Below are 21,799 nucleotides of genomic sequence, written 5' to 3'. Positions count from 1 at the left end.
GTGCCAATGACACAGCGGCTTACATGGATGGCAGGTGTCTTCTCTACGCTGCTGGCATCTGTTTGCAAAGAATCCCAAGAATGCACCTCACAGAGAAGCTGAGGCTCACAGGCCAGATGGACCTGCTGAGGGTCAAATGCTTTCACCAGAATGTCTTATATCCCAGCAAGGTCTGAGATATAAGTACTCCCATGGGGTATTTTGGGATGTAAGTTCGTCCTAAAGAAGAAGGATCAAGGTGTAGGATTCATTGTCCCCTGAGAAAACAGATTCACAACCACCTTGCTCAAGGTTATATAGTGGGCCAGTGGCTGCACATGGATTCCACCCAGACTGCTCAGGCCCCTGGTGGCTCTTGTCTGACACTGCCTTACCCCACTTCCAAAGAGCAGGCTGCTCCCAGTTCACCTCCAGATTAGGCCCCTTGAAGCACTGTGGCCCAGGAGCTTGACCTCTCTGCACTCTGGTTTCTGTAAAATGTGGCCAGTGGTCGTTTTGACCTCAAGAGACAGTGGTTAGTTTTCAGTTAATTCACAAAAGGTGTATCCGGGAGAAGGCCAGGTGGGGTTGTTATTGGGTTCCGTAAAGGAGAGAGCTTGAACTCAGAGAGCTCCAACGCTTCCAGAAAACCACGAGGCTCGAGGGTAGGATTCCACCTGTTTCTACATCTTCACAACAACCCAGAGCTGCAGAGGACGAGCCTGAGTGACCTGAGAGAGTCTGCCTTCTCCGTGTGGTTGGCAGGGAAATAGCGGGAGTGAAGGAATGGAAAATTATCCAGGAGTCTTTCAACCGAGATGGCCCGTGTTCACAGCCAGAGTTGGAGGTCCTGCTTCTGCGCGGCGCGGTCCGAAGCCCGGCCTCTTCGACACAGCCTCAGGGAACCCCGCCCGGGGCGTCTGAGGCCGCCTGGGGCCCCCGCGCTCCCGGCCAAACTCTGCACCTTGCGCTCTCCAGCCCTGCCCGGGGGCACACCGCCCACGGCCCCCGCGACAGGCCGCAGGGCCTGCCAGTCTTCAGCTTTGCAGCCAATCCTCATCGCCCTCCCGGCTACGCCCTCCGTTCTTGTCCCTCCAGCCGCGCCTGCCACTTCGGAGCCCCGCCCTTGCCCCCCAGCGATTGGTCGGCAGGGCTGCTCGTCTTCTGCCAGAGCTCCAATTCTCGCCTAGCTCCAGGCCCTCACCTCCCAGCACCTCGCACCCTGCGGGACCACCTCTGGGAGTAGCCCATCACCCAGTAGCCCGCCTCTGCCCTTCAGTGATTGGCTTCAGGAGGTGCTCGTCTGTTTCATGCCAACCAATCCCTTTGGTTCCCGACGCCGATTGGCCAGCGTGCAACCAATCGGAGTGTGGCGTGGACCCCTCCCGCGGCGCGCGCTGGGGGTGCGCGAGGCGGGGCAGTGGTGGCCGGAGGCGGCGGCGGCGGCGGCGGCGGTGGTGGTGAAGGCGACGCGTCCCAGCCGGTGAGGGGGAGCAGAGGGCGCGGGGTGGCGCAGACGTCCGGGGGCCCGCGTCCCTCGGGCCGAGCCCGGGCGAGGCACGGTCTTGTCATCGGTCCTGGGGCGGGGGCTGCCGAGACAGGACGTGACAGCAGCGTCGCAGGGGTAGGGAGAGGTGAAAGCCACCCCCCACACACACACCCCGTGTCTGATGTTCCTTGAGGTCCCTCCCCGCAGGGTCTGAACCTTCATGGTCAGCCCTCGCACACCTGACACCACGTCTCTTCATGTTGACAGCCTCTCCCACCCAATACGCCTGAGTCTGTCCACCTCACTGACGTCCCCCACTCCTCTGAGGCCGTGTCTCCGGGCGCTCGGTACAGTTGGGTCTTCACACCCACATGCACTTGAGTCCGTGTCCCCACTGATATTCTCCCTCACACACCTGCCACCCCTCTGCATTCATGGACAACCCTCCCCCCCCCATCATCTAAGATCGTTCTTCTTGACACCTCCACACCCAGATCCATGCACCACCACCTCTGCAACTGGGCCTACACCCCCTCCACCCATGCCTGAGCCTGTGATCCCGATGTCATGGCCCCCCATTCACACCTGGCCAGGTCATATCCCCTCACTGATTTTGCTCACATTCAGATCTGTGCCCCTCTCACTTGCCTCCTCCCTTCAGCCACTTGGGTCAGGGCCCTCAGGCACTCTCCCCCACCTCTCCATCTGCCCTGTGCTTTTACAGGCCCTTTCTCCATCACACAACCCCGGTCTGTGCACCCACCTGTACTTTCCTGCATATGCACCTATGTTTGTGCCCCGTCTATAATCCTTGACTCTCCCACTCCCCCTATCCCTGCGCAGGCCCTCCAACATTCACCCAAGCCTAGCTATCTCAGGATCACTGCACCCTCCCCCACCCAAAATAAAAGCCCCCCCTAGATGTTATCTTTTCATTTATGCCAATCTGTAAAGTGATTTCCAGGCTTTCAATAATCCCTTTGGCCAGGCAAAACCAGAATTATCTCCACTTTACCAGCAACAAACCTAAAGAGACTTGAATTAGGGAGGCAGAGCCCATCCCTCCCTGAGCCTTGCTGACCTCTCCCTGTAGATCTTCCCCATTTTTGCCTGTTGTGCTTATCTCTGAAGGGTTGGCAGAGGAGGGGACCCCCACCTTCCCTGCAGCTGTTCCTCAGGAGTCATGACTTTGAGTCTGGAAAGACTGAGTTGGAAGGGGCGGCCCCTATCTTTGCTGTAGCACGTGTCTCTGTGTCCTGGGCCTGGGTGGGGGCGGGGACAGTGCAGGAACGGGACTTCAACACCTGGGGTGCCTCCAGGGGCTGAGCCACCTGGGAGGGAGTTGCCGGCCCCAGCTCTTGCATACTGAAGCCCCTTGCTGGCCCTTAAGAACTCCTTGGGCCCTTAAAGCCGATAAACCTAGAGAGTAAGGAAACACTCTACAGAGTGAGGACAGCTAATATTACAGCAGCCACTTAGAGCCAAACTGTAAAACTGGAGCCTGGTGGGGTGCGGGGAATGATGATCTTTCTGGAACTTTGTAAGTTCCCTGGAGTGTGATTTGTAGGCATGCAGCATAGGAGACAGTAGCTTTGTTGTTGAGAAGTAATAACGTGGTGTGGTTTCCTGTAAGGTTTGCACAGCACCTCTTACCCGCCGCCCCTTCCCCCCCCACCCCACCCCCGTCTCTCTCAGCAAAGATGGTGCCCTAACATGCCAGAGGGTCCTGTCACCTTCACCTCCTCCTATAGAAACTGAAGCCATTGGAGCTTTCTGTTCAAATTCAAAAGGAGTCATTTAAAAAAATGTACATTTATGTGTGTGTATACATATACACACAGTTTATATATACAGATGTACATATGTTTCATATATAGACATATGCAAATATGTCAACTTTGACAAGGCAATTGATGTACATAGTAAAAAAACAAAAAAATGTACTAAAGGGCATACAGTGAAAGCCAAGCAGGTTTGTATCCTATACCCTTCTGGAAGTGTCCATTTTTAACTTGCCCTGTTTCCTTCCAGAGATAGTCTATGGCTTGGGAGGAGGGATATATATCCCCCACCTCTTTTAAACCCCTGATAGGGGGACCTGGGTGTCTCAGCATTTGAGTGGGTGCCTTTGACTTAGGGCATGATTCTTGAGTTCTGGGATCGAGTCCCACATCGGGCTCCTGCAGGAAGCCTGCTTCTCCCTCTGCCTATGTCTCTGCCTCTGTGTGTATGTGTGTGTGTGTGTGTGTCTTTCATGAATAAATAAAATACAATAAAAAGTTAAAAAAAACGATAAATTTACATGAGGTTTTTATCAAATGAGTGTGCCAGTTTTATAGCCAGTCCTTTACCAATGACTGTTTAAGTTGTCCCTCATATTTTCTCATACAAATAGCTGAAATGAGGGATCCCTGGGTGGCTCAGCAGCTTAGCACCTGTCTTCGGCCCAGGGCATGATCCTGGCGTCCCGGGATCGAGTCCCACATCGGGCTTCCTGTGCGGAGCCTGCTTCTCCCTCTGCCTCTCTCTCTCTTCTCTCTCCTTGTGTCTCTCATGAATAAATAAATAAAATCTTTTAAAAAATAGCTGAAATGAATAGATGGAACTATCCATGAGCAAATATGCAATGAATGTAAGGCTCCAGCACAGACACTTCGAAACCTCCTGGTATTCGGGGAGCTTCCTAGGAGTGCCCAGGCCAAACGGCATGTCCATTTAAATGGTTAATGTTCCTCCAGGGAGGTTGTACTGCCATCACTCGTCTCTCAGCTGTGAAACTGGAATGCTTACTTCCTCTTCCCATGGCCAGCACAGTTACTATTAAGTGTTCTGGCTTCTCCAATCTGATAGATAAAGCGCAGCGGGAGAGATCCTTTTGAACACCACTTCTGGGCTTCCTATCCATCTCTTCGGTGCTCTGGCCCATGCGGTGGTGATTAAACATTATATTTCTGTTTTCCTTCAACAGTTGGACTGAAGTTCAGTCCAAGAAATATTTGAGTCCCACCTCTGTGGAGCTCTGGAGGAAACCTTGGATTTGGGTGGCAGTGTCCTTGCAAGAGAGAGACATGGGCATCGGCCACAGTCCTGAGAGGGGAGGTCTTAAGATGTTGGCTGTTACTAAATTTTTGTTTTTCCACTTGGATCCAGAAAAAAACAAAAACAACAACAAAAAAAAAACTTGGCTATCAGATGAGATTGAGAGAAGTCAGATGTTAAATCTTTTGGGGAAGCTGTCTTGAGATTCTCTTGAGTTGTCAGCTGTTGGTGCCAGGTGGAGGGCATCATCAGACTGAGGTCAGGCCTTTTCCCACCTGTTGTCCTGCTTGTAGTCTTCTGTTTTGGCAATAAGACACTAGAGGAATACTGAGATGATCAGAATTATTAGCTTGATTGGGTTTTGTAAACCAGCTTTATTAAAAATGCACTATATTGTTTTATTTGAAATGTGAAATACTTATTAAAAAGTATACAATGTGCCTGTGAAAAGGAAGTGTAAAGGATAACAAAGCTAACATTCAGCTGAAGAAGTATAACATGGCCCCAGTGGCCCCCTCTGGTCACTGTGCTATTTTTTTTTTTAAGATTTTATTTATTTATTCATGATATATATATATATATATATATATATATATATATATATAGAGAGAGAGAGAGAGAGAGAGAGAGAGAGAGAGGGGCAGGCAGAGACACAGGCAGAGGGAGAAGCAGGCTCCATGCAGGGAGCCTGATGTGGGATTCGATCCTGGGACTCCAGGATCAGGCCCTGGGCCGAAGGCAGCACTAAACCACTGAGCCACCTGGTCTGCCCTGTGCTATTTTTAAAATATGCTTGTCAACGTTTGTTTTCTTCACTGAGTACCTTTTGTTGCAGCTGAGTGCTTGGATTCTAGGGTCTCAACAAAGGTCAGCAGAAGCCAGGTTTTTGTTTTTGTTTTAAGATTTTATTTATTTATTCATGAGAGACACAGAGAGGCAGAGACACAAGCAGGCTCCATGCCAGGAGCCCGACGTGGGTCTCAATCCCAGGTCTCCAGGATCAGGCCCTAGGCTGAAGGCGGCGCTCAACCGCTAGGCCACTGGGGCTGCCCAGAAGCCAGAGTTTCTGTCAGAGCTGTGTCAATAGGGTGGCCTGAGAGGTCTAGGGAGGGGGGCAGTGACCTCAGGGCCATGGCCAGGTCATCAGCCGGTACCTGGAGCTTTGGTCTTGGACTCCTGTCATGTTGGCGTCCTGGGGCTGCTGTAACAAATTACCACAAGCTGGGTGGCTTGAGACAAGAGAAAGCTATTCTGTCATAGTTGGTGGAGGTCAGAAGATCAAAATCAAGGTGTTGGCTACAGATGGAATGTTTCTGTCTCGGTAAAATTTATACGTTGAAAGCTAATCCCCAACATGATGGCATCAGGAGGTGGGGCCTTTAGGTCGTGAGGGCGGAGCCCTCCTGAATGGGATTAATGCCCTTATAAAAGAGGCCCTTGCCCCTTTTGCTTTGTGAAGCATGGCAAGAAGCCATCTGTGAACCAGGAAGAGTGCTCTCACCAGCACCCAGTCTGCTGGCACCTTGACCGTGGACTTTCCAGCCTCCAGAACTGTGAGACATACGTTTCTGTTGTCTATAGGCCACTCAGTCTATGGTCTTCTGCCACCAGCCCAAACAGAGTAAGACTGCAGGGTCAGTTCCTACTGGGGGACCTGAGGGAGAATCTTACCAGACCTCTCTCCTGGCTTGGTAGCTGTTGGCAGTCCTTGGGGGTTTTGGCTTGCAGCCATGTCATCCCAATCTCTGCCTCCATCTTCACAGTCTTCTTCCCTGTGTGTTTTTCTTCTTACAAGGACACCCATCATTGGATTTAGGGCCTGTCATAAATTCAGTGTGATCTCATCTCAATATCCTTAACTCATTTCACATGCAGAGGTCCTATTTTCAAATATGGTGACCTTCTGAGGTTCTGGATGGACATGAACTGTAGGGGAACACCATTTAACACCCACAGCTGTGAAGCCAGAATTTCTGTCAGGATATTATCCTAAAGTTCTTATCTAGCTGTCTCTGCTGTTTCAGGCAAAACGGGCTGGTAGGGTTGGAGCACACAGCTCCTCACTCACCTATCTTCCTGTTGGAAGGTAGAGGCATCTGCCAAAAGCTAGCAAGGACCTAGGCAAGTGAACATGTATGTATGTTTTGCTCTTTGCCAGCCCTTGATGTGTGCTTACTGCACTGTGAGCTTGGTCTTAGATCATCCCAGTTTACAGAAGGGTCACCAAGGGGAGAACATAAGGGTAGCAAGATGGACTTAAGTCAGCCCGAATCCAGACCCCTGTCCTTTAAGCAAGTCACAGGTGGCACTCATGCTTTCCGCTATGAGACATGAGCGTCTAAGCTGTACTGAAGGGCCTCCACGTAGCCTGGCCTCCAGGATTGAAACAAACTTGAAGCCTGACCAGACCATTGTTCTACAATCTGTAAATACCTGTGGGACAAGGACAGGTGCAGAGGAGGCAGAAACACTGGGGCTTCAAAGGGTAGGGGACACAAATGTGGATCTGTTCTCACCAAGTGATTAGGGCTCTGTAATTGATCCGTTCTAACAGAGGATTGGGGTGCTAACTCAGGGAGAGGAAAATTCTTGGAGGTCTGAAAGCCAGTAAGGAGTTAGCTAGATGGCAAAGCATTGTGAGCAAAGGGAACAAGCAAGCCTAGATACTATGGGACCCAAGGCACAGAACTTGAGAGAGGATTGAGGGACCTGGTCCATGGAGCCCGTGACAGGCACAAGTGGGACCTCACCTCGCGGCTGCTTCCAGCAAGGTACAGTCACCATGCCTGAGCTCAGAGCCCCTAGCAGCCTGTGCTTCCCCAGCACAGGAGACCAGGAGCTATCTTGTGACCAATTGCAAGCCTTCCCTGATGACGTGTGCCCGTGAAGTACTCCCAGCAGATGTCGTCACTGTTATTCCATCTCCAGATCACATGCCTTTACCTTGGGATGAGTGGAAAAAGAGAATGTATATGTTTCAATTAAGTATTGATTAATTAGCCATGCTGACTGAAGCCCCACCCAGTCTGCAGTATTTGTCCTCACCCTAAATGGCAGACTCCCAGGCCCCACTGTGATAGCCCCAACTTAAGCCTGAGGAGGAGCTCAGGAATCCCTGTGCAAGTGTCCTGACAATTCTAGAACAGGCATTCCTAGAAACCCCTGGTGTGGCAGCTCAGAGCTGGAGGAAGATGCTAGACCCTGCCCCTCCCCTGCTGTGGGCAGGCCCCTATACCCAGAAGAGGGGAGGTAGCAGGGTGGCAGGCCTGGCTTCCAGCATAGGGGGCAGACAGGACCCATTACTTGTCAGGGCTTAGCCAGTGACTAGTCTAGCCTTGAGCTGGCAAGGGGGTATGTAGGAACCAGGCCTTGAAGAAGGGCTAGGTTTGGGGGCTGTGAGCAGCCCCTTTGGCTTGGAGCACCTGGGTCCAAGCCAGGTGTTGGCTAGTCCTGAATGTCAGAGTCAGAGGCTGTACCACCCGTCATGCCAGGCAGTGACACGGAAGAGCACTTGGCAGGAGCATGTGCTCCCCAAACCATTGTCATGTGGTGGGCAGCAGGGCACTGCCATCCAGCACCACCCTGAGAAGATGGGGATGGATGGAAACTGAGGCCTGGGGAGTTTTAGTAACATGGCCAAGGTCACATGCTGGACCCTATCTTCCCATAACACCAGCATATGCTCTTGAGGAATGAAGCAGACAGGATAGAAGAGATACATTTCTGCTGCTACATGAAGGGTGCCCACAGGGCAGGAAGACAGATAGCAAAAGCACCTATTGGCAGGTGCATGCCTCTCTGACTGCTTGCTAAAGAAGGACCCTGAGCATAGCCCAGGCCACTGCCTTCCATGGACCCCCAGTCCAGCATAGCAAGCTAGGGGAAAGTGGCCCCCCTTGTGCTCAATGTAGGGCAGAGCAGGTAAGTATTGGGAAGTAATGCCAAGACATTTAGGAAGGGCTTTGAAGGCTGGGAGGCATTTGTGAGGCACAGGGTGGGGAGAGCAAAGCCAAAGCAAAACTTAGTATGTCCAAAAATTAATTACTTCATCCAGTAAATAATTGAGTAGATATAAGCATTGTGCTAGGCTCCACTTGGTGAAAACACAAGACTTTTGGGATGAAAGCTTTACACAAGTGCACCCTCTTATCAAAGGGATGTGAGTACCATTGAGTGCCTTGGTTTGTTGTGGGTCAATCAAGTGCAGATTGTAGCAGGGGTCAGCAGACCTGTGTTGCAAGTGATTGACAGTAGGATATTCTGTATCTTTCAGGATGTGGGTGCCTGAGTGACCCATAGAGACTGCAGCACAAGGTTGCAGAGACCAATTTGTGTAAAAGGCACAAGGAGAAGGGAATGCAGCCAGGAGAGATGCACAGCAGCTGGTCGGGTCTGGGTTAACAGGGAACAGCCATTATGTAAGATGCTACCGCTCTCTTAGGCAGAAGTTAATGCTCATTAACTGGAAAAGAAAACAGCCTTTATCAACAGGCAGATAGGTTGTTAATTGGGTCCCGTTTACCAAAAGATTACAGGATCTGTGCCATGGCTGCTTGTAAGCTCCATCCACTGAGAGACTGCCCCCCTATTTGTGTAAATATTTCCTTCATCCCGCGGGGTGGAGCACATAGGCACTCACCAACATGAATGGTGACCCTGGTCAGGGAGCTTCTGAGAGAGTCAGGCGTGCGTGCGTGCGTGCGTGCCTGTGTGTGTGTGTGTGTGTGTGTGTGTGTGTGTGTATTCATCACGTGGAGCTGCCACAGCATGGGGTCATAGACTGGGCCTTACCTAAGATCCCAGAACCCTAGGTTCACGTTTCCCACACAGTGCTGTTCAGCATGTTAGACTGCTGAATTGCCCACCATCCTGCTTTGCTTTTTTTTTTTTTTTTTAAGATTTATTTATTCATTCATGAGAGAGGCAGAGACACAGGCAGAGGGAGAAGCAGTCTCCTCGCAGGAAGCCCAATGTGGGACCTGATCCCGGATTCCGGGATCACACCCTGAGCCAAAGGCAGACGCTCAACTGCTGAGCCACCCAGGTGTCCCTGTTTTGTTCTTTGATGAGTGGAAAGATTGCCTGAATAGAAATATGGTATGAAAAAATGAATCTTTGTTAACTGAGGTTGGTCTGTGAATGCTGCCTGCCTGTAGCATGGTGGTGGGCAGAGGGGGGCACGGGGGTGTGTGGTGGCCCTGCTGCACCTGACCCCTCATTCTTAGTCTGCTGCTGGGGAAGACTGGCACCTGAATCCCAGTTCGTGGGTACTTGTTAAAGATAGCTCTAGAGAACACACTGGGGCTGGAAATGCAGCACAGGACTGGGAGAGTGTATGGGAAACACACAGGTCAGGGCTCTGGAAGGGGCAGAGGATAGAAACCCATTCCAAACTAGCTGAACTGGAAGGGGAGCTTTGTGGGCTCCAGGGTGGAAAAGTCTAAGTGCTTCCAGCACCCTCCAGGTTCTTTGGCAGCTCCCAGTTTTTTCTAGCACCACTGGGCCCCAGGACACCCCAAGTCAGCAAACATCAATCTGCCTCCCTCCCTGGCCTTGGCTCTGTGTCAACTGCCCGTTTGCCCTCCTGAGAGAAAGATAACTTCTTCTACTGGCTCAGTGGCTCCCTCAAAAATCCCACTCTTTGTGTGTGGTGCTCCAAACTCAGGATCACCCAGGTCACTCTGGGGTCAAGGGAAGGGTCAGCCCCCACCTTCTCCACAGTGACAGAGGCAAAGTGGGTGGCTGCCTAGTGTGTTCTCCAGAAGGGGCCAGATATCCACCGCACATGTGGCTTTCCTTCTAGGGGCTTAGACATCTCCTCTGGACATCTGGTCATTGCCAAAATCATCAGCAGGTATGCTTCACAGGTGAGGAGGAAGGTGAGCAATAATGAGCAGTGCATGTCATTCCTCTGGTGCCATTAGAGTCCCCTGGTAGTTAAGAACACAGTGCTCAGGTCAGTTGGCCTAGGAGAGGCTGGATACCTTTTTGTTGCAGTATGACTTTCTTATGGTAAAGTGAGTAACCTCTGTGTACAGCCCAAGGAATTTTTACATGTGTGTTCACATGTGAAACCTGATCGAGATACAGAGCATTTCAAGCCCCAGCTGGCCCCTCTGTGACCCTCCCCTGTCCTGTCTCCCAAAGCTAACCCCATTCTGATCTTTATCACCACTGATACTTTTTTGCCTGTGCTGGATTTTTTAAAAATTGTGATAAAAAATATATATATAATGCAAAATGTACTGTCTTCAGCTTTGCTTTGTGTATAACTCATTGACGTTAAGTGCATCCTCATTGGTGTGCAACCATCACCACCATCCCTCTCCAGAACTTTGCCATCTTCCCAAACTAAAACTCTGTCCCCATTAAACCCTAACTCCCCATTCCCCTCCCTCACCCCTGGCACCCGCCGTTCTAGTTTTTGTCTCTGTGAATTTGAGGACTCTAGAGATCTCATATAAATGAAATTAAATATTTGTCCTTTTGTGACTTGTGTATTTTGCCTAGCATGATGTCCTCGAGGTCCATCCACGGTGTAGCATGTGTCAGAATCTTTTTCCTCTTTAAAGCTCAGTAACATTCCACTGTAGACCACTTTGTGTTACTGTGCTTGGATTTTACCTGGATTTATTCAGCACAGTCTTCTACATTCACTTCTCTTTCTTCACCATTACGTCTGATATTTGTCCCTGTTGTAGCATGTGGCAGCAGTTTATCCTTCTCTGTTGTTGTGTGGTTCCCAATTGTATGACTGTACCACCCACGAGACCTTGTTCTCCTGTGGGTGGCTGTCTGGGTTGTGTCCACAGAGGGTGCTCAACATCACTGTGAGATGTAGCGTACCACCATGCAGGTGTGCAGAGTTCCCAAATGCAGCCTCAGGATCCCAAATACCGAGGACAGGCACTGGGGGAAGCATGTGGGGATCATCCTGGCTGGTGTCCAAAGGTGGAAGAACCAACAGGGGTGTTACGGGGTGGGGGTGTTTTGTGCTCTCCCACTAGCAGAGCCTTCAATGGCCCTCATGCACTCAGCCTGCTTTCATTTCCCTCATCAGCCTGAGCTGGCCCCAGCCTTGGGGGTCCCCTTTACTGCTCTGGCTACCCAGGGTGCTCCTTCCCACAACTCCCACCCTGTGCATTCCTCAGGAAGCCTTCCCAGACCCCAAGACAGACGCTGCCCTGTCCCGCATCTCCTAGCACAGAGTCCCACTTACCAGCATCCCTGTGGGTCATCTGCCCATGCCCCCCGCTCCATCTCCCCTGCCCTCCATGGTGCCCTCTCCCCAGAGTGTGTACTCAGCAGGGACATAGTTAAGCAGACACCCAGAGAGGTGTGAATATTGGACCAGAGCAGGAATGTCCTTAAGGCTCCCTTTCTAAGACCATCCATCTCTCCAAGTGGCAGGACAAGAGGATTCTAGAACCTTCAGCCCCCACTCACAGGCTCCCAACCTGGTCAAGCCCTGGCCCTGGCCAGCAGCACCATTCCAACTTGTCTATGCTCCTCCTACTGGGAGCAAAGGAATGAATTCCCTTCGATGCCCACTGCCCAGCCACCGGGTAACCCAGAGTGCCTGTTGGAGGGCTGGGCAGTGACACAAGCCAGAGCAGCACAGTGAGCAAGTGGGGTGGAGGGAAGACATGGAAGCAGCAAGGACCAGGGTGATGAACAGAAAAGCTGGACCTCAGACAGGAGTTAGCACCCTGCCCTGCACCACCTGCCTCAACTCTGCATCTACTGAGTCAGACTTGGAGCCCACGGGCACATATTAACATCTGTCCCTGAAGCACAGGTTATCCAGCTGCTGCAGCTGCTGGGATCTTTTGTTTTTGTTTTTTAATTAATTAATTAATTAATTAATTTATTTATTTATTTATTTATGATAGCTACAGAGAGAGAGAGAGAGAGAGAGAGAGAGAGGCAGAGACACAGGCAGAGGGAGAAGCAGGCTCCATGCACCGGGAGCCCGACGTGGGATTCAATCCTGGGTCTCCAGGATCACGCCCTGGGCCAAAGGCAGGCGCCAAACCGCTGCACCACCCAGGGATCCCCTGCTGGGATCTTTTGAACTACCCTTTGTCACCTGCATGGTGTCAGTCCTCCCACCACCCTTCCTGCCACTCCCCCATTAAGCCTGCCCTTCCACCTCCATTGGGTAGAAGACATCTCACTCAGCCTGCGGCCAGCATTGGAAGATTAGAACAGCAAATAAGTAACAGAGCATCTTGTTTTAACCCTGAGCATAAAGCGATTCATCCACAAGGTCATACTGATCTGAACAAATGACTGAAGAAGTAAATCAGCTGGGGGAGAAGAGAACAGAGTTCTTGTGTAAGAATTCCTAGTCTTGTACTTTGCTTCTCCCCCTCCAGGAGGGGAGCTTAACTCCCCTCACTCCCTCACAGTGTGCTGGTTCCAAAGAAGTCTGGAAAAGGGTCACTCAGCAGAGGGACAGACCTGCTTAAGGCCGACCTCACCTTAACCAAGAGGTCCAAGCCAGTCTCACCTGGATGAAGTCTGTGTGTTCAGCTCTCCTTACCAGTGAAGTCCTCCCCAGACCACAAAACCCCAGGATCGTGGTGAGAAAGCACAGCAGACAAATGGGCTGGGGGCACAAAGGACGGATTCTGGGGCAGAGAAAGGAGATTGGGGGAATAACTGGCCCAATGGAACAAAGCTTTGAGTTCTGTCAACAGTCGTATTAGAACAGGAGTAATAATAGTCTCGCCAACCAGGCCAGCCCAGGTCCCCTAGATGGCTGACACCTCCAGCCAGGCTCCTTCTTCACTGTCTCCCTTCTTGAATCTGCGGGGCCATGACACTTGAGGGTCTCAAGTGTCAAGAAGCCTCTGCTTCTTATTTTTCTGTTTTATCAGATACCACCATGTGTCACTGTCCACTGTCCCTAATCCACCTCTACTGCCAGGGAACCAGAGCCTCGGAGACACTGAGGAGCATTTCATGTGAGGCCCCACATCTGGAAGGTAGGGCAGCCAGAGTCCTTCCCAATCAGACCTTCTATCCATGTTTTCAAGTGTCCGTGTTTCAAAATGTGTTGCAAATCCACAGCCTGCCTATGTGCCTCATTATCTCTTAGGTTGTGTCCAAGATATTAGATTTTTCAAATCATGCAAGGCCCAGCGTATCCACTCCCAGACATGATTTCTGCTGGCTTTTTCCAGGCTTGTGGGAGCCAGCAGACCAGGGCTATCTTCCAAGTTTGACACTGGAAGTTCTCAGGCCTTTAGGCACCAGGCCTTGGTCCCTCAGAAGCCTCCTCCCATACCTTCCTTCTGCCCAGTGCCAGCCCACAGCAGGGAGTACTTACCCAAGGCCACACCTTGGTGATGCAGACTCTACTGCTGTCCCTGCAGAATGCCTCGCCGACCCTTGGTTGCCTCTTCCAGACTCGTCCTAGGGACAGAGACTTGAGCCCCTTGGATTGCAGCCCAGGAACCCATGCTGTCCCTTTAGTTCGGTGACTATTCTGTGAACAGCTTGTTGGTGTTCTGCCTTACAGGTTGGCTTCAGGGGGGTGTTTGAGTGCATCCAGACCGCTGGTTCTGCTGTTCCTTCAGGTTAAGCAAAGTCTTAAGGGGCACGTGGCATTCTTGAAGAATCATTCAGGATGAAATGGTGTTGAGGCTGGTCTGGGGGCCATGGCCATGACTTTGGAATCCTGAGTCAAGGTTGGAGTTCCCTCTGCCCTTGGTCTGACCAAGTTTTGCTGTGTCTCATCAGCAAAGCAGAGAGCTAAAACATCGACCGTGACACCCCTAATGGGTAGTGGCAGTGGTTATCCCCATAGTGGTCTCCAGTGGGGGACTTCCCATCGGTAAAGCAACACCCACGTCGGTAGTGAAGGCTGGCTGGATTAAAGAACGCAGGGGTAAAAGCATTTAATAAAACTGCCATAGTGTCATGGTGTTTAGTGTCTGCCTTCATTCCATTCCCAGCCCATGTGTGGAGCCATTGATGGGCCCTGGGTGAAGGCCTCGGCCTGAGACCCTACAGCTGCTGACCTCCAACACCCTGCTCCAAAGAGATACCAGGTTCAGGCTCTGTCTGCCAAGAGGGCGCTGGTCTCCCCACAAACCAGGAGGCCCAAGCCCTTGCACTGGCCCCCTGTAGCTGCCAGTGCCATTCCCCAGCCCAAAACACTAAGCCCCTGACTTGGAAGCCCCCATTGGACAAGGAGGAGCCAGATCAGCCTGCTGGCCCCTCCACAGCTGCAGACATCTGAAATGTGTTTCTCTAAAACCTCTGGCATATCCAGAAGCTTGTGGTTTTCATAGACATTCTTTTCTTTAGCTTTTTGTTTTGAAATAACTTGAGGCTTACAGAAAAGTGGCAGAAATACTAAGAGTTCCAGCAGATGCTCGGTGCAGCCGCCCCCCCGTGTTAGAACCATACTGGATACAGTCATGTGGGCCAGTAAATATGTACGGCTGCCACGTGGAGCTCACCTCCAGCCAGGCCTCAGGCCTCCCCAGCGCTTCCCCTACTGTTCTCGTTTTGGCTTCCATGTGGCGCTCAAGCATCCTATCTGCCTAGTCTCCCCAGATCAGTGACAGTTCCTCGGGCTTTTCCTCCTCATCCACAACCTTCACACTTGTGCTGAGAACCACTCGGGCAGTTGTTGCAGTGTCCCTCAGTGTCCTGTCTGTCCACTGCTTCCTCATGATTAGCTTGAGACTGTGCGTCTTTGGTAGGAATCCTGCTGAAATGACAACATGTCCTTCCTGGGATGTCATGTCTGGGAGGTGAGCTATCTATAGACCCTGTCATTGGTGGTGTTGACTTTGATCACTTAGTCAAGATGGGGTGTGCTCATTAGGGACAGGCCGAGTGGCTTTCTCCCGTGGGGCTGTGAGTCATGCGTGCCCTCTTGTCCCCCTCTCTCTAAGTAGCTTCCTTTCCGGGCCTTTGCTGGGACCAGCAGCTGGCAGTGGCCTTACTGGCCCACAAGTCCTCATGCCATCGGGGGAGCACACATTCCAAGGCGTTTGCCAGATCACCTGCAGACAGGTGCCACCCCCAAGCCTCCCTCTTTGCCCACCCCCCATCTCACTGTCATAGTACTTGCGCACAGCCCCCCTTCACTGAGCATTGGACCTGCCTTTCTCTGTTAGGAACACAGTCGAGCATCATTCTTTTTCTTTTTTTTTCATATTTAAAGTTATTTGTTTCCTGATGACCTGGCCGTTTCTTTGCCTTTATTTGTTTGTTTGTTTGTCTTGGGTTGTTTTTTTTTTTTTTTTTTTTTTATAATTTTTATTTACTTAGGATAGTCACAGAGAGAGAGAGAGAGGCAGAGACACAGGCAGAGGGAGAAGCAGGCTCCATGCACCGGGAGCCCGATGTGGGATTCGATCCCGGGTCTCCAGGATCGCGCCCTGGGCCAAAGGCAGGCGCCAAACCGCTGCGCCACCCAGGGATCCCGTCTTGGGTTGTTTTTTTGTTTTGTTTACTGATTTGATTTTTTTTAAGATTTTATTTATTCATGAGAGACACACAGAGAAAGAGGCACAGACAAAGGCAGAGGGAGAAGCAGGTTCCATGCAGGGAGCCTGATGTGGGACTTGATCCCCTGTCTCTAGGATCACACCCTGGGCCAAAGGCAGGCTCTAAACTGCTGAGCCACCCAGGCTACCCTTGCTTGCTAATTTGAAAGAGCAAAAGGCTCTTTATTTCTTAGAGAAATTAGCCTTTGGCCTGAGGGACAAATTTTTGAGATCTTTCCCCTTACTCCCCCAGGGCAAGGATCTCCTCTCCACCCTGTGATCTTTGGGAAGCTGCCAAGAGGCACTGAATCCTGGTAAGCCTCTGGCAGCCTGAGACTGCCCAGTCTCCTGGGTTGGGTGGACCCGGGGGTGCCCCCATTCTCTTCCTTTTAAAGGGACATCTGGGTGGCTCAGTGGTTTGGTGCATGCCTTCGGCCCAGGGCATAATCCTGGGGTCCCAGGATCGAGTCCCACATCAGGCTTCCTTCATGGAGCCTGCTTCTCCCTCTGCCTGTGTCTCTGCCTCTCTCTCACTCTCTCTCTCTCTCTCTTTCTCTCTCTCCCTTTCTCTCTGTGTCTCTCATGAATAAATAAATAAAATCTTTAAAAAATAAAAAAATAAAAAATAATAAAAGGGCTCACAGTCTTAGTGTCCTGTGGCTACCATAACAAGTCACCATAGACTGGTGGCTTGAGACAACACAATTCTCATAATTTGGAAGTTAAAAGTTCAAAACTAAGGTGTCTGTGGCTGTGCAATCTCTGAAGGCTCCAGGGCAGGATCTTGTCTCTACCAGCTTCTAGGGACTCCAGGTGCCCCCTGGCATATGGCCACATCACCCTAGTCTCTGCCTCTAGCCACATGGCCTTCCTGTCTGTGTCTCCTTTTCTTTCTTGCTTGCTTGCTTTCTTTTTTTTTTTAAGATTTTATTTATGTATTCATGAGAGATGCAGAGAGAGGGAGAGGCACAGGCAGAGGGAGAAGCAGGCTCCCTGCAGCGAGCCTGATCCGGGACTTAATCTCAGGACCCTGGGATCATGACCTGAGCCAAAGGCAGATGCTCAACCACTGAGCCACCCAGGTGCCCCTGTGTCTCCTTTTCTGTCTTATCAGATCATGTTGGATGGAGGGATGATCTGGGATGCTCTCATGTTGAGATCGCTACCTCAATTACATCTGCAAAGACCCCTTTTCCAGTCACATTGGAATCCAGTCACAAGTTCATAGTGGAGATGTCTCAGCCCTCTGCCAGCATGCTCCCCATGACTTGTTTTGGTTACTCTGTCACCAGCAGTCACACGGTCTTATAGGTCTACAATGGCTCTGTTTGGTGACTTTTTTTCTGTCTGCATCCACCACACCAAGACCCCTTAATGGTCTACGCTGAGTTCCTGCAGCAGCTCCTGGAGCCAGACTACTGAGGGAAGAAAGGTCTGAGCCTGCAGAGTCTTTGCAGAGCACCTCCTGCCTGCCTTGAGCCTGTACCGGCTGTTGCCTCCTGGGGAACTTGGAGCAGGAGTTGGAGGGAGGGTGAGGCCATAGATCAGAGCCACATGAGGCTGGGACCTAAGGTCTGGATCCTTTCCCAGGAAGGCATTTTCACAGAATGTGTCCACATTGAAGGTGCCCATGCCCCTGACACAACCCTAAGAAAGCTGTGCCTTCATCCGCATCCCCAGATGTTGGGGCCATCCCCTGGGATCCATAGCATAGAGGATGTGCTGAGCCATAGTTGTACTCACTGGGCGTGGGGGTGATACGGTCTCTGTGCCCTCCCTCCATCCCCACCAGCTGATAGCCCAGCAGCTAGCTTGAAAAGTTCCCCAGATGCTAGTTTCTCATTGTTGGTTTATGAACAGTTTTGGATTTATATAAAAATTGGCAAAGGTAACAGTTCCCCTATACCCCACACACCTAATTTCCCCTATTAGTGACATCTTATTACTTTGGTAAATTTATCACAACTAATGAGCAATTACTGATTACTATTAATAAAAGGCTATAGTTTATTCAGATTTCCTCAATTTTACCTAATATCCTTCTCTTGTCTCCAAATCTCACCTGATGTCTAACTGTTACATCTCCTTAGGCTCTTCTGGGCTGAGACAGTTTCTTGGACTTTCTTGTTTTCAATGACCTTGACAGCTTTGAGGAGGACTGGTCAGGTATTTTATAAGATGCCCCCTAACTGGGATTTGTTTGGTGTTTTTTCATGGTTGGCCTGGGGGGATGAGTTTAATGAGAACCACAGAGGTGAAGTGCTCATCACACTGTAGCCACAGCACATGCCATCAGAGTGATTCTTTTTTTTTTTTTTTTTGCCTTTATTTATTTATTTATTTTTTAATTTACGGTAGTCATACAGAGAGAGAGAGGCGCAGAGACACAGGCAGATGGAGAAGCAGGCTCCATGCACCGGGAGCCCGACGTGGGATTCGATCCCGGGTCTCCAGGATCCCGCCCTGGGTCAAAGGCAGGCGCCAAACCGCTGCGCCACCCAGGGATCCCTCTTTTTTTTTTTTAACTTTTTTTTTATTTATTTATGATAGTCACAGAGAGAGAGAGAGAGAGAGAGAGGCAGAGACACAGGCAGAGGGAGAAGCAGGCTCCATGCACCGGGAGCCCGACGTGGGATTCGATCCCGGGTCTCCAGGATCGTGCCCTGGGCCAAAGGCAGGCGCCAAACCACTGCGCCACCCAGGGATCCCCAGAGTGATTCTTCATGTGATATTGACCTTGATCATCTGGCTGAGGTGGCATCTGTCAAGTGTCTCCACTGTGAAGTTACCTTTCCCCTTTCTGTGCTGGACTCCTTGGAAGGAAGTTACCATGTGCAACCCACACCCAAGGGAAGGGAATCACACTTACTCCTTCCTCAAAAGCAAAGCAGCTACATAAAGTATCTGGAATTCTTCTGGGAGATTGTCTCTTCCCATTTATTTATGTATTCAAATCATTTCTTCATTTTTTAAGACTTTATTTTTAAGTAATCTCCACACCCAGCATGGGGATCAAACCTGCAACCCTGAGATCAAGAGTCACACTTGCCACCGACTGAGCCAGCCAGGTGTTCCTAATCATTTTCTTTCTTTCTTTCATTCTTTCTTTCTTTTTTTAATTCATGGGAGACATAGAGGGAGAGAGAGAGAGACATAGGCAGAGGGAGAAGCAGGATCCATGCAGGGAGCCCGATGCGGTACTTGATCCCGATCCTGGGATCACACCCTGAGCTGCAGGCAGCTGCTCAACCGCTGAGCCACCAGGTGTCCTCTAATCATTTTATTTCTAACTGTGGACTTGTGGATAGTTATTTTATACCTTGGGTTATAATCTCATACTTGTTGCTCAGAGTGTTCCAGCTTTGGCCCCTGGGAGCTCTTTGATTTACCTCCCTCTCCCATTGTCACACTCCCATTGGTTTGATTGGCACCTAGGGTGCTCTCAGCTTGTTTATGTTTCCTGCCCCATCTTAGAAGCAGTCATTCTTCCTGGAGCCAGGGCACAATTTAGGTAGGAAACAGCAACAGAAGACAAGTGGAGGGGAATCTTGTTTGTGCCTTCTAGGACATTCTGTCCCAGCAGAATGAGGTATCTGGGAGGACCTGGAGGGCGGGAGGGACTTCACAGCCTACTCATGGGAAAGTACATTGATTTATTGGATAATTTTAAAGCACAGGAACTGCGACCCCCCAGCAGCACCAGTGCACAGTTGGCATCTTGGTGACACTAGTCCTTCATCCCTTTTTCTATTTCCCTCACTGTGGTTTGCTGAGGTTTACTGAGCTTTGCATGTACTTCTACCTAGAGGTTAAATGTAGGTTTTCAGGGAGGAATCCTCGGGGATTCAATCCTCAATCCTAAGGAATACTTAATCCTCAAGTATTAGGGCCCTTTACTGTAAGCTTGGCCAGAAATGTCAGACAAACTTGCAGTAGGGAAAAGGTTAATTTTCTGTTTCTGTAGATAGATCTCAAGTCCAAGCTGACAAAAGCCCATTGGGTGCATGGGTCCAGGCAGGTGGGGACCTCAGGCCTCCACAGCCCACAGCTGACCACACCTCTGCCTCCTACTATGTGACCTTGCAGGGGTGGCTTAACTTCTCTGAGCCCGTCTGCCAGGGTGATACTAGGTTTAAAAAAAAAAAAAAAAAGACAACTCAGAGTCCTGTTTGTGATGATCAAATCAAAGAGCCAATGAGAAGGGCTTTTGTCAATGATTAAGCAATCTGTGCTGGGGACTGGCATTCGGATGCAGGTGCCCACGTCCTTTCCCTGCAGGGAGACAGAAGCCAGGCTGGGAAGAGCACCCTGCTAGGGCAGTTCTGGCTTCAGGTGACTCACGGATGAGTCACAGGCCGGAGGCGGGTGGGGGAGGCCCTCCTCTCACCAGGTCTCACCGTGCCTCCCCCTCCTAGGACCAAGTCTCCTGCCGCCCAGAGCTGGCCTGGTATGGGTAATGGTGTGAAGGAGAGTACGGTGCGCGTGCGTGAGGATGCCGAGGCCATCCTGCCCTCACCCGTCAATTCCAAGGCAAGTACCCTGCCTCCCCAATGGGCATTTTCCTGAGGTTCCCCCTTCTGTGTTGCTGTACCCCATGGCAAATCACCACCCCACACCACACACACACACACACACACACACACACGCACGCACGCACCGTGGGCAGAGGTTGGGGTGGGGGCACGTTCTATTCCATTTAACGTCCCATTTGTGACATGGATCCACCCTGCCCAGCCACTTGGTAAGAAGCCAGAACCTCACCCAGATTTGGCTAGGATGTCAAAAGGTGTCCTTGAACTCCTTTCCTTGCTGGGATTTGTGAGCACGAGAGAATTAGTCACAGGCAGGGCCAGCTGTGGGGGAGGGCGCTCGCACGCAGGGTGTGCTGTCAGCTTCCAATTTCTTCTCTGAAGTTCATCTCTGATTCCACCCTTTGCTTGACGAAAAGGTATAGTCCCTTTTAAAGAAATGGGATCAACCCTGTCCTTACTCACCAAAGAAGCCAAAAGAGTTCTTCTGGCTGAACCTGAATCACAGACTGACCCAGCCCCACACAGAAACCCAGTTCTAATGCCCATGGGCCATTCTCAAAGTCCACAGGGTCAAAGGCTGAAGCGGCATCAACCTTTCCTCAAATTCTAGGTTACCCTGGGAAGCCCCAGGTGGATAGGAGGACCGGTTTGTAGGGTCAGCATACAGGGGAGCAAGGCCAAACCCCAGGGCGGACAAATCTATCCCTCAGGGCATAGTGAACTTGCCAGCAGGGCAGGAGGGTGATGTGGCTGGCTGACTGAATCCCACCAGGTGGAGGTGCCCAGCAAAAGGCCTGGCAGCTGTCGTGCTCTGGGACGCACACAGTGCTAGTTTTCCTCCGAGCTGGCCAGCACCACCATAAGTCTTGGCTCACTTGGCCAGCCTCATGTGGGGAACTTACTTTGTCAAGTCACCTTTCTTTGTTAAAGGAACTGAGAGCATCTTCTTGTGGGGTTCACAGCCCATGTGGCTCCTGTCTATGGATGGCCTGCTTTCTCTCTACTAGGCTGTCTGGCTCATTCTTCATTTGCAGCCTCTCCCCATATGACAGGTATGGAAACTGGCAGTTCCATGACGCCTGAGCTGAGCTCTTCAAAGAGCAACTGGCCCTGGTCACTTAAGAGTCACTGGGAGCTTTGGCCAAAGGCAGTGGCAGCCTCATCACCAAGCACAGGAGCTGGGCTCGCGGCACATCCCTTGAGCGCCACATCCTGAGTTAGGGTTTAGGGATGCAAGTGCTGGACGTGCC

The 21,799-nt window shown here is 51.0% G+C and overlaps 1 protein-coding gene across 11 annotated transcripts in view; it reads left to right on the top strand.

Annotated features, from left to right (window-relative positions):
• Positions 1 to 1,399: 1,399 nt before the first annotated feature.
• SLC25A42 (solute carrier family 25 member 42) overlaps positions 1,400 to 21,799 on the top strand; it is a 34,697-nt gene continuing 14,297 nt past the window's right edge. The window contains exons 1-4 of one of the 11 annotated variants that reach the window (XM_055344425.1): positions 1,419 to 1,462; positions 13,390 to 13,497; positions 16,271 to 16,331; positions 20,433 to 20,547. In XM_055344425.1, coding sequence (XP_055200400.1) covers positions 13,398 to 13,497; positions 16,271 to 16,331; positions 20,433 to 20,547 — 276 coding nt within the window. In that variant the 5' untranslated portion in view covers positions 1,419 to 1,462; positions 13,390 to 13,397. Of the gene's footprint in view, positions 1,463 to 10,314; positions 10,375 to 13,389; positions 13,498 to 16,270; positions 16,332 to 18,107; positions 18,184 to 18,621; positions 19,086 to 19,155; positions 20,350 to 20,432; positions 20,548 to 21,799 lie in introns of those variants that run through there. The other 10 variants (XM_055344430.1, XM_055344434.1, XM_055344424.1 and 7 more) reach the window with 10 other exon arrangements.

Source organism: Nyctereutes procyonoides, unplaced genomic scaffold, assembly GCF_905146905.1.
Source record: "Nyctereutes procyonoides isolate TBG_1078 unplaced genomic scaffold, NYPRO_anot_genome, whole genome shotgun sequence".
In the NCBI taxonomy this organism is placed as follows: Eukaryota; Metazoa; Chordata; class Mammalia; order Carnivora; family Canidae; genus Nyctereutes; species Nyctereutes procyonoides.
This window is presented reverse-complemented; position numbering and strand designations above follow the sequence as displayed.